Genomic DNA, 17,924 nt, shown 5'->3' with positions numbered 1-17,924 from the left:
GCTCATATAAGAGCCAACATTGATGACAAAAAGACAAACTGACACATAAAACATAAGATAAAGGGAGCGGCAGCCAAGATGGGGGGAGAGAGGGAAGCACACAAGAACAACATTTGAGAGCAGGGACATCGGGAGATCTGTGGGAGGGAGAGGGCTTGGGGGGAGGAGGCATGGGAAAGGGGGGGGGGGCGGGAAGGGGGATGGGAGAGGTATAAAACACATGGACACTAAATAACCATTTAGTGTTGCAAAGGACGTTTTGTGTTGCAAAATAACCGCAGCAGGTTCTCAACAGTCGAGGAACCTGACCCTCAGTTGCATCTGGAATTCAGGATCCAAACTCAAAGTAGCCACCATCCTGCATAACCCATTGGTCTTGGTTATTGTGACGGTTTCAAGTAAAAGTCATCTCGCATGAATGTTACAATAACTCAATTGGATTGGGTTGATCTGTTTGGTGTATTCTCTGATCCCATATTCTGTCTTCATTTCTTTATTATCGACTAATGTCCTGATAATCCCACCATTCATTTGCAATTGGTCACTGGCTTTGACACCAATACAAAGTTTTATTATGACTCTAGGTATCAAAAAAACGAACAGTTTAAAATGGAGCACCTCGCCGCCATTAGAGCATTTAAATTGCATCACGTGGCAATAAATGTGAATTGTTAGCTTTCCGGCTCGACGACGGAAGACGCCATTTACATTTTTGCCATCCCCATCCCGACCCAGTTTAGAATCCCGTGTGAACACGGACAACTTGCTCGTAAACATCAAAACGTCCTTTACCTATACATGTTTTGTTGATGTTTTCAAGAAATGACGACATTTCTTGGATTATCGTATACCTTGTTCCAAGCACTTGTGGAGGACCCCACATACTAACCGCAATATTGATGGTCTTTCTTACGTCTAGTTCTAATTACAATAGTCCACATGACTCCAAATGAGCAAATAACATAAGTCATGATGATGGGAAATTAATATTCTTCCAATGTCCAAAATCACAATGGGACACAATTCCATCATTTTAACCCACACCTATTCATGACCTTCTGCCACCGTAAGTGTGCCTCACTTATTGAGTTCTTGACTCGTGCTCAACATGGAAAGCGTTCAAATGTGCAAATTATATCACCGACTTTACGGAGTTCACAACCATAAGCCTGAGTGTAGAAACAACTCATAAGTCAGACTAAAAAAAAAAATACCTTCCTACTGTCCCCTCTTCCATTTCAGGTGCGCTGTGACCTATGGAAGCAAAATTCTTCAGAAGCAAATCATTTATTCCCAATGCTGCCTAACCACTTTCATCACTCTCCTGTCTTCACTGCATCTTCGCCATGTGGCGACCTAGCCATCCCGCAGGTCCATCACACACATCCTTTCCATGGCCTTCCCATGGGCTTCGGAGAAAGGCTTTGTGCCACTTCATCTCCGGCACAGACATTACAGAACATTCCACCTGCTTTCAGTCCTCTGGCGATTCCCAGGCCTTTGGTTCCTGCAACCCCAGGGCAGAGGTCCCAGCATGCTTTGGAGCTATCTCCACACCATTTGTTGGTGTCCCAGCCAAGTCATAATGGATTGCATCAGTGCAGACAAAAGTACCAGCATCAAATTCACCATCAGCATGGGATGGCGAAGGTAAGTTAGATATCCTCAGATTGTCAACAATAGTCTCAGGAAATTTTCCATAATGTGTGAGACTGTTCTTCCCACAGTTTAAGCAGAGATGTCTCGACTCTTTTGGTATTTCGATGCTCTGGCTGCTAAATTACACTGCAGTCTCCATAAATGTTACAATGTCCTATTGTAGCTATATGTCCATTGAGTGCTGAGATACCGATTCAATGCTGATGAGTCTGGAAGAAGATCACAGTACAAACCAATCATAATACAAACCAATCATAATACAAACCAATCATAATACAAACCAATCATAATACAAACCAATCATAATACAAACCAATCATAATACAAACATTTCTTTTATGCAAATTTATTTGTGATATTGGTGATATTATTTATTTGTAATCTAAAAAGGACCAAGCTGTCTAATCAGTCTGAAGGGTGTAAGGGGTCTAAATGGTGTTCAGGTCTCAGGAGTCTAAAGGGACATAAATGGTCTAATATTCTAGGGGTCTAAAGGATATAAAAGGTCTAAAGTGTGAAGGGATCGAACGGTGTCTAAAGTGTTGAAAGGGTCTTAAGGATGATAGCGGTCCTAACAGTCTTGGGGGTCTTAAGGATCTTGGGGTCTTATGAGTTTAAATGGTCTAAAGGGTCTTACAGGTCTTAAGGGTTCTTAGGGACTCCGAGGTCTAAAGGGTCTTCACTTTTTGTCCCCTGTCGCTCAGCGGAGCAAAAGGGGGACGATGGCTTTCCCTTCCGTCCGTGTGTGCGGGCGTGCGTGCGTGCGTAAGCGAAGGACCGCATTCGAATTTGGTGTGTGGGTGCAACCCACGTCAAAATCCACGATGGCCGCCGCCATGTATGTCTGATGCCATGTATGTCTGAACCTTGTAACCTGCATATCTTGAAAAATAAGCGAAGTACCAACTTCTAATCTGGTGTGTGGGTGTATCTAGGCATAAGGAAGAACGCTATTGAAAATTGGGTCGCCACGTCAAAATCCAAGATGGCCGCCGCCATATATATGTCTGAACCTTGTGAGATGAATATCTTGAAAAATAAGCGAAGTACCAACTTCTAATCTGGTGTGTGGGTGTATCTCGCCATAAGGAAGAACGCTATTGAAAATTGGGTCGCCACGTCAAAAACCAAGATGGCCACCACCATATATATGTCTGAACCTTGAGCGAAATATCTTGAAAAATAAGCGAAGTACCAACTTCTAATTTGGTGTGTGGGTGTATCTCGGCATAAGGAAGAACGCTATTGAAAATTGGGTCGCCACGTCAAAATCCAAGATGGCCGCCGCCATGTATGTCTGAACCTTGTGAGATGAATATCTTGAAAAATAAGTGAAGTACCAACTTTTAATTTGGTGTGTGGGTGTATCTCGGCATAAGGAAGAAAGCTATTGAAAATTGGGTCGCCACGTCAAAATCGAAGATGGCCGCCACCATATATATGTCTGAACCTTGTGAGCGAAATATTTTGAAAAATAAGCGAAGTACCTACTTATAATCTGGTGTGTGGGTGTATCTAGGCATAAGGAAGAACGCTATTGAAAATTGGGTCGCCACTTCAAAATCCAAGATGGCCGCCTTGCGTCTTCCACTTTGTCAACTCGCATAATTTCACCGACGGGGGACCTAGGCGTAACGCTTGTTAACCACAGGCTTAGGTCTTGCACAACAACAATATATTTACGTGTGGTGCGAGGGGTTTGCATTTTCGGTATATTTATGGCCATTGTGATTAAATGTCTTATTTATTCAGGTATTCAGATACAAAGCATTCAGGTATTTAACATACTTCTTACACAGGAATGATATACTCAGAGGGTTATCCCAAATAATTAATGAGGCATACCCCATGTTAAAGGGAAGCACCACTTGAAAGATTCCAGATATGTGTGATGACATCATCGGCAGGCCCCGGAACTTCAAATAGCAAAACCTTCTTTCATTTGAAATTTCATTTGGAATTTCGAACAGCTCTTCGGGGTTTTAAGGGTCTTTTTTTGAATACAGAATCGAGGCTCATGTAAGAGCTAACACATTGAACATGAAAACATGCACAGACACCTAAAACATACAATGAAGGGAGCGGGAGACAAGAGGGGGAGAGAGAGGGAATCACACAAGCACAACAACAGTAGAGAACAGGGACATCGGTAGATCTGTGGAAGGGGGAGGGCTGAGGAGGAAGGGTACACAGTATAAAGCAAATGAACACAACTAGGAATTTCAGGAATGAAGTCGGAGATTGAACGAGGCGGATTTGAGGTGTTTTGACGGGGGTAGAAAAGATCAAGGTTTTGGATGGGGGAAGATAAGAGATGGTGGTGAACAGCTGTTTTAAAGACACGGGGGGAGGAGAGGGATTGAAGAGAGTGTGGGAGATTGTTCCAGAGGCGGGAGAAAATAGGAATGAAAGAGTGAAGGTGAGCAGAGAGCCTAGATTTTGGCAGTTTCGCCAGAAGAAGGTTGCTGGCAGATCTTGTGCGTCCTGCAGGAATATTTGGGGGGCCGAGCGCAGACAGAGCAGGGGGAGCAAGGCCAGAGAGGAGTTGGTAGAAGACAGAAAGACCACCTACCTGCCTGCGGTAGGTGAGTGAAGGGCCCTCACAATCAGCTTCATCGCGGGAGATTCCAATGATTCTGAACGCTTTGGTTTCAACCGCTTGCAGCCGAGCTCGGTGTGAGGCAGAAGCACCAGCCCAGAGGGGAGAGCAGTATTCCATTCAGCTGCGGATGAAAGCTTTGTTTGTCGTGAGGAGCTCAGACGTGCCCAGAAAGGACTTTGCACAACGGAGGTTGCCTAGATGGCGACTGGCTTTGGTGGCCAGCTTGGAAATGTGGTTTTCCCAGGAAAGATCATGGCAGATAGTGAGACCCAAAAGCTTGAGTGACAGAACTTCTTCAAGAGGATTGTTCAGAAAGTAGATGGGAGGGTTGTCCAGATGGTCTTTTTGGAGAGACAAAGTGAGAGTGTGAGATTTGTCAGGATTGAAAGACATGTTTCACTTGTTTGACCAGTTTGAGATATTGTCCAGGTCTGCAGAGAGTGGATAGGCTACTGCTCGCCGATCGGATGGTTGATATATAGAGCGGCAGAGAGTGGAGACATCAGCAAAGAGACAGAGAGGATTTTCCAGAGAGCTGGAGAGATCATTAATCCAGAAAGAAAAAACTCTAGACAAAGACTCCAGACAAACTCCAGACAAAGAAAGAAAGCTCCAGAGAGCTGGAGAGACACCAGAAAAAGCACAGGGCTCAGAACACTGCCTTGAAGAACTCCAGCCTGAACAGGAAGGGGAGATGAGAGAATTCCATTCAGAGCCACACATTGATTGTGACCAGAGAGGAAGTTGGCAAGCCATGTGTGGAGGTTTCCATGGATATCATAGGAGGAGAGTTTGATGAGCAGGGTGGGGTGCCAGACCGTATCGAAGGCAAGAGATATCAAGGGAGACAGCTCTGATTTCCTGTTTTGCATTGAGGACCTCCATCCATTGTTGAGACAGCAGAAGCAGCATGTCCAGAGTAGAGTGACCTGGTCTGAATCCAAATTGATGATCAGAGATCAAGCCATCGGAGAAGAGGAAGGATTTGATATCTGAAGCAATGATGGATTCCATGACCTTGCTGATTATTGGGAGCAGGCTGATTGGTCTGTAGTTGCAAGGATTTTTTTTTTTTTGTATACTGAATCGAGGCTCGTGAAAGAGCCAGCATTTACTTCACAAACAAATCAACCAGACAAACAAAATATATAAAAAGAGGGAGCGGAAGACAAGATGGGGAGAGAAGGGGAAGCACACAAACACAACATTTGAGAGCAGGGAGATGTGTGGAAGGGAGAGGGCTTCGGGGGAGGAGGTGTGGGAAGGGGGGGGGGGGGGAGAAGTATTAAACACAAGGACACCAATGACTTCCAGGATCTGTTTTTGCACCTTTTTTGTGTAAAGCGTTAATGTTGGCTGATATCCTAGCAGATGGCAGATGACCTTGAGCAAAAGGGAGGGTGAAGAGAACAGAGACAGGGTGAGATAGAGCGGCAGAGCAGGATTTTAGGACCCGTGGGCTTATGCCGTCTGGTCCAGTTGCAGAATCAGAGTCGAGGATTGACAGAAACTTCTCCACCTTGTCAGGAGAGAAGGACACAGAGTCCAGGAGCAGCTGGGTTCGACTGGGTAAAGTGGGTACAGGCAGATGGTTTTGGGACACTAGATTTTGAGGCAGACACAGAGTGGATGCATTCGGCTTTGTCACGTGTGGTGTCAGCCGTTTAGCCATTTGAGGTAAGGGAGGGGATGGAGGGGGGAAAAATACCACAAACAGACTTGACCAGATGCCACCAGGATTTGGAGGAGGGAGACAGGTTTGAGAGTTAAGTCTTGAGAGTAGAGAGATAGAGTTTCCTGGCTCTCCTAAGCGTAGACACACACTTGTGTCCGAGCTTTGCAAAAGGAACTGAGATTGTCTTCAGTTGGATTTTCATTCCAAGAGGCGAAGGCAAGTTGTTTCACGGCAACTGCCTCACCACAAGATTCAGTGTACCATGGATGGGAGGAAGGGTATTAAAAAAAAAAAAAAATTGTATGACAACTGAAAACGAGATGGGATAAATCTGTACATGAGAGAGAGCAGTTTACTTTGGAAGAATTCCCAGGAAGAGTTGATGTCAGAGGCAGTAGAGATGGGAGACCAGTCCAGATGATTGATGGCTGCTTGCAGACCGTCCCAGTCGGCCTGAGTGAAATGCCAGACCCGTCGGTGCTGAGGAGGCTCTCTGAGAATGCCAGAGAGATGTCCACTTTAACAAACAAATGATCAGAAGAACCGATTGGAGGAGAAGAGCAGCAGACATTTGCAGGGAGTTTGTCATAACCAAGTCTAGAAGAGAATATCCTCCATTGATTGAGATCTGGGTCGGGAAATTGACAGATTGTTTCAGTCCCAGTTGGCCGCAGAAGTCCTTTGCTGAGGTGCCGTGGCTGGTGAGAGAGGTACCCACACCAGCCAACTGGCATGATGACAGTTGAAGTCGCCACATATGAGGAAGAGAGAGTTTGGATGAGTGGATAGAAGTTGGTCCATGTTGTCGGACAGCGAGATGTTAATGGAGTCATCACTGTTTGGAGGATGGTACAGAACACATATGAACAAAAGGTGGGAGCAGCGAGGAAACCGTAGCCAGACGTCTTAAAGGGTATTTGGGATCTTAAGGGGTTTTGGGGGTCTTATAGGGTCTTCAAATGTCTTAGGGGTCTCAGCAGTCTGAAGGGTTGAAAGGTATATTCCAATAGTACGTAATTAATAGACGTACATGTCGTCAGGATGCAACTGATGTTCAAACAGCACATTATTAATAGACATATCGTCACACGGCTTCACCGACCGCTTCACCACTTCATCATGGTTTTTGTTTATGTATACAATATATATATATATATATACAGACTTGGCATTTAATATGGAATATTTTTTTGGTGGGGGTGAACTTACTTTTCAAGATGACTTGGAACCAAAAGTTCATTGGAATTATGTTGAAATTATTCTAGATTTTGTTAATGTGACCTTTAAAAGAAACAAAAACCACATTTGACATTTCGAAGCAAATAAATTGATCCTTGAAAGTGATGGAAACTGATATCGAACTCAATTCACGGACAGTACTGTGTTAAACTTCTGTGCGTTTTCCAGAAATATCTCTTTATTTTGCACATTAGCCAAATTTTTTTTCAACAAAAACAAAAGCTAAATTATGACTGGGATTACGGACAGTAAAATTACAGTTCAGTACTTCGTGTAACCCCCACGAGCATTCAGGAAAGCACGTACACGTCGAGGCATGCTGTTCACGAGATTTGCCAAGGTTTGGACAGGAATCGCTTGCCATGCAGTGACAATAGTCTGCTGCAATTCACGCACAGAGGTCGGCTGCTGGTCCAAGTTGTCGATTTGATGCGTTAATTCTGCCCACAAGTTCTCTATCGGATTCATATCCGGGGACATGGCAGGCCACTCCATATGCTCTACACCACGGTCAGCAAGAAAGTGTTGGATCATGAGAGCACGATGAGGCCGTGCATTGTCATCTTGGAAGACAAAGTTTCCTCGAAAGGCTGCACGAGCAAATGGAAGCAATGTTTCTTCCAGAATGGCCCTGTACTTGAACTGGTTCAGGTTTCCATTCAGAACAACCAGGTCAGTTTTGCCCCCTGCATGAAAAGCAGCCCAAACGGTCACCCCACCACCTCCAGCTTGGACTCTTGGCACTATACAATCTTCGTTGTGGGCTTCATGCACTTGTCTGCGCACTCGGACGTGGCCATCTTGACGATAGACCAGAAATCTAGACTCGTCACTGAAGGTCATGTGATTCCAGTGTCCTGGCTGCCATTGACGGTGCTCTCTGGCCCACTGCAATCGGTGCTGGCTGTGTTGTCTGGTCAGGCGTGGCTTTCTCAGGGGACGCCTGGCACGATAGCCTGCTTGAACCAGTCATTGGTTGACTAGCCTTCTGGATACAGGCACATTTGTCAGTTGCTGCCACTCAGCCCTAAGCCGATTAGCTGACTTGGTACGGCCATTGCAGACTAACCGGTGCAGCTGGCGATCATCTCTCCTTGTGGTTCTGCGTGGACGTCCTGGCCTCGGTATTGGAGTAGGGACACCCCTCTGAGCATTTCGTTTCAGGATCTTTGACACCTGACCTTGAGTGATGCCATACTGCCGAGCAATAGCACGCTGTTTCATGCCAGAATTTCGTAAAGCCACCACTCCATGACAAACAGCATTGTCAAGTTGACGGACCATCTCCAGAGGAAGCGGCAATAACTTTTGTAGATGTGCAGCAGTTGTTTTCCACTAATACAGAACGCAACAACCCTTATATACCCGATTGTGAAGCCAATCGTCAAATGTACCTGTCCTTACATTTTGTCACGCCACCTGTGATATAATCCTGTTCTTGACTTCTTGCTGCGAAAGACAATCAGTGACATGGTTCTTTCAACAAAGACATCACCGAAGCGTAAAAGAAACTCACCAGATTCATATACTGAGTTCAGAAAGTAAACCCAAGTCAAGAAAAAAATATATTCCATATTAAATGCCAAGTCAGTACAATAATGTATACAATTATGTATACAATAACAATATAGATATATATGATTATCATTATACAAAATTGCACAGTGCATTCAACAACTGATAATGAGACTTGTTGTGAGAATTCATGTACTGTTTGGTTTTTGGCCTTGCCTAAGACCGCCATTAACATGTCATAAAGATTTCCTAAGTTTGTGCTGCTGTTACCACTGAAATGATGAGATATATACTGCACTTGAACAGTTATATGATCTCACAATTTTGCAAGTAACTAATGAAGCAAGAGAAAATGTTACTTGGTTTGTCTGATTCTCCATCCAGGCAAACTCGAAGGTAGATTCCCAGCAAGTATCCTCCACCTTGCCTCCAGTGAGCCTGTCTAGCAGGCAGCCGCCCTCATATGAGGATGCAGTGAGGCTGACTCACCAGCAACAAGAGCTGCAGGTTGGGCATAAAAACAGGCCACTCCATACATAATAGCAAGGCCTGTAGAATATTGCAGTGTTGTAAATAATGAATTGTGCCACATTGTCAGATAGCCTGTAAAGTTTTTGTTTTGTAATTAACAAAATTACATTTTCAAATGTGGTGCGTGTAATGGTTCAACTGTGACAATAAACACATATTGATAAATCAGAACTACATACAGTCCGTAAGGTCTTTGGCCGTACCTCAATGCAATAGTACACTCTCTTATGGGCTGGGGCCCCAGCATCACATCTGTCTCTCCTTGATTCTGTGGAATCTAAATCTCTCAACATTATTGTATGCCTTCCATGATGAGGCTGAAGCACAAAGCCTGTTTCTCACACATGGCAGGCAGGTCGGTGGCCTCTCCGTTTTTTACTGCCTCTCCTCCAGTCTCGCTCTCTCTCCGCCATGTGACTCTCCTCAGCCTTTCCAGGATTCACATGTTCATCGAGTAACTGACTCCGGGTTAAACTCACAAAATCCCGGCTTTTCGAAAACCTCCATTGCTTTGTTCCTCTTTTCCCACATTTTTACACCTGCTTTCTCGAGGAGGTTCAATTGCTCTCTTCCCTCCAGGGCTTCAATCAGGTGGAGCACCACCATCTCATGCCATCCCCAATCCCTACCAATAATCTTTTCTACTCCCATTTATCCGAACTAACTCAACTCTTTTATTGCAGGTTACTGTTTCCTCCCCTCCTCCTCTTTTTCTATTTGTCCATTCCCTTGCTTGCTTTGTCCACCTGTTTCTGTCCTGTTACGAGGTTGCCTGCCTTTTTATCCTCCGTAAGCTTGCTACTCTCTTCGCCTCGATCTTCTATAGGAAAAAAGTGCACATACACATGAAGACAGCAAGATAGATTGCTTCTGATATGCCTGGTCTTTGGTTCACACCTGGGTGCAGTCTGATTCGACCTGGTGCCGTGCCAGCAAGGTGTGCTGTATTACAAAGCCTACGGTCATTTGGATGGGAATACACTGCAGAAAGGACGGCCTTCTTCTTGTCTCCAGTATGGGCATTAGCGATCCTTCAGAATCTTTCAGAAGAATAGACACTTGGGAGTTGGGTTGATCCCCAATTTTAATTCCAGGTTCCTTCCATGGGTGGAGCGTGAGGTTGACCACCTAACCCCATTTTGGACAGTTCCTCATCTAATTACACCATGGTGAACTTTAACACACAGTCAGTAATGGGACATCAGATCAGACTGAGACATACATAAAGAAAGCAAAAAAAAAAAAAAAAAATACATACAAGTATAAAATTACGAACGATTGAATCGACAAAGTGAAAACGCAAATAGTAGGATGAAAATGAGTCATGGCAATGGAATGAGTTTTGGAGCATCTACATTCTTGTTCGTTCGTATGCAGCACAAGGCTGCGGGGTAGCATCATTGGCTGAGGGTGCAGCTGTGCCGCTGATGCAGTGCCCTCTGTAGGTTAGAGTAAGAATTTGTATTATTTTGTGGGGGGTTTTTGTATATAAGATCGAGGCTCGTGTAAGAGCTAACATTAATAACAAAAAAAACAAACGGACACATAAACGACGAAACGCAAACATAAGCACGAACACAGTAATACACAAGCATACGCATAGGTAATAAAACGATAAGACGAAATAAAGGGAGCGGGAGACAAGATGGGGAGAGGTAGAAGCACACAAGTTCAACATTTGAGAGCAGGGACATCGGGAGATCTGTGGGAGGGAGAGGGCTTGGGGGGAGGAGGCCTATCATCCCTATAATATAATATAATATCAATATAATATAATATATAATAATACCAATAAATATCATAATAATCTATATAATAATAGTGTAAGGACTCGACTTTGTTATCCCTTTTATGCCGCACCCAGTGACCCGATGCCCACGGCACTAATGGATTTACGATATACGAACCGCGCTCTTTGTTTATCACGTACAGCCACACTCGAAAAATCTGAATTAGCCGACGTTGGGGCCCAAAAGCATCCGATTAACTGCCGATACGACGCCATCTTACGACGCCATCGTATTGGCGTCTGCTGGGCGAAGGCGAAGCAAGCCGTCCGCTGATTGGACAGGCGAAGGCGAAAGCAAGCCGTACACTGAGTGGACAATCCAGAGCATGCATTTGTGCCGGTGTCGGCGATCGTTGTTCATATACGCACTCTTCATTCTCATCTTTCTTCCTAACTCTTACTCGGACAAGCAAATCCCCTATGCCATCCATAATGGTACACTCTATCCATACACCACATCCTCCCTTCCGTGGATGTTCCACGGGTTTCGGCTAGTATATAAATAATATCAATCAATCAATATAATAAATATAATGTAATAATAAATAGAATAAATAATAATTAATAAAAATATATAATATAATATATAATATAATATAATATATAATAAATAATATCAATATTATAATATATAATATAATATATTATAATATATATATATATATATATATATATTATGTGTAATTTGTCAAGGTACCGGCGGTAGCTCACCTACTCTTCGCAAAGGACACCGTGGGATCTTTAATACCCACCAACTAATACCGGCAGATGAGATGCCCAGCTTAAAGTCCATCCGAGGGTCGGCACACACATTGATGAATCACCCAACCTGTGAACCACCGGGATGACAATTTATAGCTCGGTCAGGATTCAAACCCAGGTTAGACAGCTTAGAGGTACGAGTGCATACATCTAGGCTATATTGTCAGCCCATCCATTTACATATTATAATTATGGCAATGGAGCAACATATGCAAAGGAGGACTTTGGAGTTGGCTGAGTGGGTCTAGGGATGAGGGAGATGACGGTATCGAGGAAGGGAGTGTAAAACAACGGAAGGTATGTTGGAGGGGAAGGAAGGGTTATGCATTTGTTTTGCATATAATGATGCACAGGAAATGTATACTTTCACAGTGTGTTCAATCCCATTCTTCCAAGGAGCATCCATGGTGGAGAGTGATTGAATTATCCGTTACTGTGCCTATGTAATATGTAAATAGGCGAATAATTATTTGGTTTATTTTTGAGGAAACATGAATGTGCTCTGCAACTTGGACACAGTCACTAATGAAGATTCTGTCATGGAGAGAAATACTTTTTTTCAGTTAACTTATCATCACATCAGCAATATATTTATCTTGCCGTGAGATGGGTTTGCATTTTTGTTATCTTTCTGGCCACAGTGCTCTTATTTATACGAAAATTTCAGGTATTTAACATACTTCTTACACAGGAATGATATATTCAGAGGGTTATCCCAACTAATTAATGAGGCATACCCCATGTTAAAGGGAAGCGTCCCATGAAAGATTCCAGATATGTGTGATGACATCATCGGCAGGCCCCGGAACTTCAAATATCGAAACTTTCTTTCGTTTGGAAATTTCAAATCTTTTCCCATTCATAAAGAAACATTTTCTGCGAGGAACAGCATTTTCATTTCATGGCAGCAAACAGAGGCTCCTTTTGTAAACCGATGGCCGATGCACCCGTTTGGCTCTTCCACGTGCATTTCCACCACAGCGACCGATCGGTCGACTCGGCAGGTACAGGTGGATAGTTTTTGCCCTGGGTGCTGTTCCATGCACCGACTGAGTTCGGCTACTAAATGAACGAACCGAAAGCCCAATGATGAAAGCTTGACATTGGGGTGTGAATTTTCTCCTTTTCAGACGCACAACCACGCGATCGATGACCTTTTCAGCATGCTAATGGAAAATGGAGGTAACACACTCTTTGTTTTCCCCTGAAATGATGTTTGGATTCCATCCCCACATTATAGTGGAGAATGAATAGAAATTAAAAATATTCAAACAATCTTTTCAAACTTTGACAAGTGAAAACGAAGATTGATTTTCTCAGCTTTTCCAACCTTTATCAAAACGTCCATGTGATTGTCGAATGCTAACGGCCATTTTTTGTTGCCCATTATTCCCTTGTATGTAGAAATCGGACTGCAGCAAACGTCTGAAGCAACTTTGATGCAATCCCCCACACCGGTTGCTTCACCGTTGCCAAAACCCAAAAGTGCAACCGCCGTGCAGGTGCCCCCTTCGCGACCACCTTCTTCGGTGGTGACCTCGCCGGCTCCCCCGTCTCCCCTCTCTCCCAGTGGCCTGCTCCAAGCCTGGGATGAAACGGGATCGTCCGAAAGCCTCGCCCTTGAGCAAGTGCTGGTGTCTCTTGCTGAGGACGGCTTGTCCCTGGACATGTCCGATGAAGGCGCTGGCAAGGATGAAGACGACTGGTTAGAATTGGGCTTGGGATTCACCGACTCTGCGCTCGGTCTTCCTCCCATGAGCCCGGCTCTGCCGCCCGTATTCTCAACTGACCTTCTCGAAGACCTAGACTTTGACCTGGGTCTCGGCCTTGGCTTAGGTCTCAAAACTTCTCCTTGTGTACAAGCCGAGCTTTGGGAGTAACGAGGTTTGCAGGACATAGCCGAGGAGATACTACAAATCCACAGGAGAGCATTTGTCTTTGTCTGATCCCTATTCCCAGTCGATCCCCTCTTTATTTACATACCACCTGTACATCAATCTTCCACCTATACTTCCGCTCCTTCTGTATTATCCTCTGTGCGTGACAACCTACTGGTCTTTTATTATCATTTTTGTTGTCATCATTGTCCACCAATGACTCTCGACCTCCAGCTTTATCATTTTTCCTCTCCCGATTGCTGCTACCTCCTTGGTATTCCCATCAGTCCCTTAACTTCTTATTGGCGCCACTGTTAGGAGCGCATGGCTATTCCACGGGCACCCTATGTTCGTCACACGTGCTGCTCGCCCCGACTACAGGCTTCCTCCTCGGCCTCCCAGCCAGGGCACCAGGCACAAAAAACCTGTCAACATCAGCAATCGAGCTAAAGACAAAACCCTTGCCACCAAGACCTATAGTGTGACGACCTTCGAAGGTGTTAAAACGCCCTCCGGATGGCATTCCCAACACATTCAAAATACCAAAACAACCAACAAATGCACTTTGGAACTTGTGCCTTTACTTCAAGTGCTTTGCTGTGCTTCGGCGAAGCAAACTGCTTTCCTTTGATGTTACCTTGTATTTTACCCCCCATTCTTTCCCTGGAATTCTGGACCAACTCTCAAACCCTTAGCCCCGCCCTCCCTCGACCCCGATGACACCATGTAACCACACCACCCAGCTAAAGAACCAAAGACGTATCACTTGGTTTGCACGTGAGCTCGAGACACAAAACCACACCTATTTTGCTTCATTTGTTGTGGCTCTTAATCTGCAATGTTCAGATCACACATGAAAATCCGACCGTTGTATTATATTTGTTATGGTTATCATAAACCGGGCGATGGGCTGGCAGGATGGCTTACGGTATGCGTACCCGCCTTCGAGCTGTCGATCAGAGGTTCGAGTCTCCACCCAGCTGCAGACCTGTACACCCGCAGGTGTTTCACATGGATGTGTGCGCCGTCCGTCGGAAGGACGATAAGCCCGAGGACCCGTCTGCCAGTAATGGTCGCTGATGGACGTTAAAGACCCGATGGTGTCTTTCGTTGAGAGTAGGCGAGCCATCGCCGGCACCCTGAGCAAATTTCAAATTCTTGCCTGAAGAACTAAGTCCAGTCGAATGTCAGGCCTGACCAGCCCGTTCGTGAAAGACTTGGGCCAAAAGCGTTCCCCGGCTGACCCCACAAGAAGAGGGGGAATAATAGTGGGGCTGGTAAAGTACTAGTATTCGTCGTATATATAGTAGTATATATATATATATTAAACTGGGCAATCAATTGATGCCCACCCACAGCTCTTTCTTTCCCGCACTTTGTGGAGGATGAAAAGGGCCTCACAATTATCTTTTAATTAATAATTAGGATCATGGAATGTCACTTTATATACCAAACCTCACACAGAAATTCCATGTTTTGCAATTGTCATTCCCCCATCCATGATTTGATCAAGTTCTTCTCTTGTTCCTTTTGCCATGTATTGCGTCATTCAATCTGATTATTGGTCTTCTTCATTCTGATGACTCCGCGTCCGATTACGAACCGACAAACGTCACATTTGGGATGTTTTGTAAGTTCACAACTCCTTATTAATAATGTAAGCAAAAAAAAAGCGAATTTCATCGCATTTTTGTCCCGAAGAAGAAGAAGAAACGAAATTATACATTTGTGACCAAATCACCAAAAGTCAGTAAAAAAAAAAAAAGCCAAAAAAACCTTAGGTCTTTAAATGAGTAAAGCATGGGATTTGTCTCGTTCGATATTAAGAGCTTTGAAGACCATTTACCGATCTTAAGCTTATTGTATGATAATTGTGGTGTCTAGGAATCGGTTTATTATGACGTCATTGTGACGCACGTCGTGATCCGAGAGCATTATTTGTTTATCCAATTGTTGTCTGATAAATGCTATAGTTTACAAAGTTTCTTTTCCACCAAAAGAGTATGTTAACAGAACTCTCTTTTATTCCTTGAATATGCCCACTTGTAGTCCAAGTAGGTTTGTTTAGCCCCACGAGCGTTTTAATCCACTGTATTCGCTAAAAACCGCTTTTCATCACAATATCGCACCTGCGAGACACGCGGCGGATCGAAGGAAAAGGAAACCACAGACCTCCGGAGCCGAACGTTGCTGCACATGTGTCCACGTACGACCAGCGACCCATTTCGGGACGATCCATGTGGGCCGCACCATTACCCGTCGTCATGACAACGGACACCGAGCCCCTCCATTTCCTCCACCCCCGATGCCTGTAAATATTATTTAATAATGTGCGGAGCAAACGAAGCTCGTCGCCATGGAGCACCGCTTGCAACCATAGCAAAGTGTTTATGTTGCAACTTGCATGGTTGATCATTTTAATATGCAGTAAGTACATTTAATGGTGGAGTGTGTGCTTTTTGTCGACGGCATTAACAGATCACCCACTCACGCTCGTCCTGCGGAATCGGGTGCCACGGGGACGTGAAGGGCCAAATGACCTTTTCTTGAATTCATCTACTTTCTCCGTGCATAAATATAGGCGGATAACACACAAAAAAAACGTTCACATTGTGATACAAGCATTTCATGACACTTGGTAGTTGCGTTCTTGTATAGATACTCTTTAAATCAGTTTTATTAGTCAACGAGAAATTCAAAATGGCGGCCATTTTTTTCCAAAATGGCCGCTAAAATTGCGAAAACGTGCCATAAACTTTTGGAATATTGAATTTAGTATGTGTGAGTACCAATACAAAATGACAGAACTACATATTATCTAATATGACCCTACTGCAAAGCCGCAATGAGCCGGCGAAGCCAAAGCCTCTATTTAACTTTTTCGCAATTCTTTATGCATACTTCCACATCCGCAAGATGGCGGCCTCCATGGAGCCATTTGGTGAGTCAAAGCTTCGAAATTCTCAAAGGATCCAGCAAAATCTGGCTTTTCGACATAATACGTACGTGTTCATTCACAACACCGGCTTCGCCGCTACTAGTACCCGACTGCAAAGCCGCAATGAGCCGGCGAAGCCAAATCCTCTTGCCACTATTTTACCCATCACTGTGGCATCAGTAGGTTATGTAGTTGGTAGTGGGTAGGTGTAGTAGGTACCGTACCTAGTTCAAAATGACACCATTTGCATTCTGGATGAGATTAAGATTTATAAAATTTACTTCTTGATTAATTTGGTGAATTCCGTCTCAACTTCGGATATTTCCGGCCGTGAAAAACTATCCCCTACGGCCGCGAGATTTCTAAAAAATAATTCTTCGTCAATTTTAGAATATTTGACGCCGTTTTCAGCCTCCGAAACGGCAATAAGCTTTTTTGAAATATTTTTTCAAATGCTCGAATCTCTTTGGTGACGATTTTCGTTGAAGATAACCAGGGCCCGTGCGGGCCCGGGGAACGAGGTTGGTCTTAAAGTATTTTAATTGCAAATTAGAGGTGCATAAGAATGTGAATCAAACAAATACGGGTGAAACAAACTCCTATTGAACTTTTTCGCAATTTTTAATGCATACTTCCGCATCCGCAAGATGGCGGCCTCCATGGAGCGATTTGGTGCGTCAAAGCTTCGAAATTCTCAAGGGATCCAGCAAAATCTGGCTTTTCAACATAATACGTACGTGTTCATTCACAACGCCGGTAGGTAGTAAAGTTAGAGGTAGTAAAAAATTTAAATTTCTCTTATTAGGCCGCCATTTAAAAAATGGTCACCATATTTAAGTTCGAGTTGGTTAATCGACTGGATGTAAAGATTATCTATATAAAAACATCACTGCCAAGTTTCATGCTTGTATCACAATGTGAACGATTTACCGTAGTGATGAGTGTCAGCCACCTTGCTTTAACATATTTGACAATCGATGCTAATCTTATTCTTCGGGACATTCAAATCTCGTGTGTCTCCGCCGTTACAACCTCCAACCGTACGGTCATCAATCTGAACTCAATTACTGAGGAGTAATTACCTCCAGCTCCTCTCACCCCTCCCCCCACAGCCTCCTTCTTGTCAAGGGAAGTGATTCCACTGAGCTCTTTAATATGTAGGAACTACCGGCCGATGAGTGTACTTTTGCTGATGAGGCCACGCGGCCGCCATATTGGGACTCCCTCCCTCCCGAAAATTCCGCAGTAATAAAATGCAGGTTTTAAAATAAACTGAGTTTTTATTATTTTATAGGGCTTTTTCATGGTATGGTGAGTCCCAAGAGCAGGTTTTTTAA

General features: G+C 44.2%; 1 protein-coding gene across 1 annotated transcript in view; it reads left to right on the top strand.

Annotated features, from left to right (window-relative positions):
- LOC137426966 (uncharacterized) overlaps positions 1 to 15,180 on the top strand; it is a 15,896-nt gene extending 716 nt beyond the window's left edge. The window contains exons 2-5 of the mRNA XM_078777419.1: positions 1,243 to 1,650; positions 9,075 to 9,197; positions 12,903 to 12,954; positions 13,177 to 15,180. Coding sequence (XP_078633545.1) covers positions 1,243 to 1,650; positions 9,075 to 9,197; positions 12,903 to 12,954; positions 13,177 to 13,652 — 1,059 coding nt within the window. The 3' untranslated portion in view covers positions 13,653 to 15,180. The remainder of the gene's footprint in view (positions 1 to 1,242; positions 1,651 to 9,074; positions 9,198 to 12,902; positions 12,955 to 13,176) is intronic.
- The last annotated feature ends 2,744 nt before the right edge of the window (positions 15,181 to 17,924 follow it).

This window comes from Myxine glutinosa, chromosome 5, assembly GCF_964187855.1.
Source record: "Myxine glutinosa chromosome 5, kmMyxGlut1.1, whole genome shotgun sequence".
Classification (NCBI taxonomy): domain Eukaryota; kingdom Metazoa; phylum Chordata; class Myxini; order Myxiniformes; family Myxinidae; genus Myxine; species Myxine glutinosa.
This window is presented reverse-complemented; position numbering and strand designations above follow the sequence as displayed.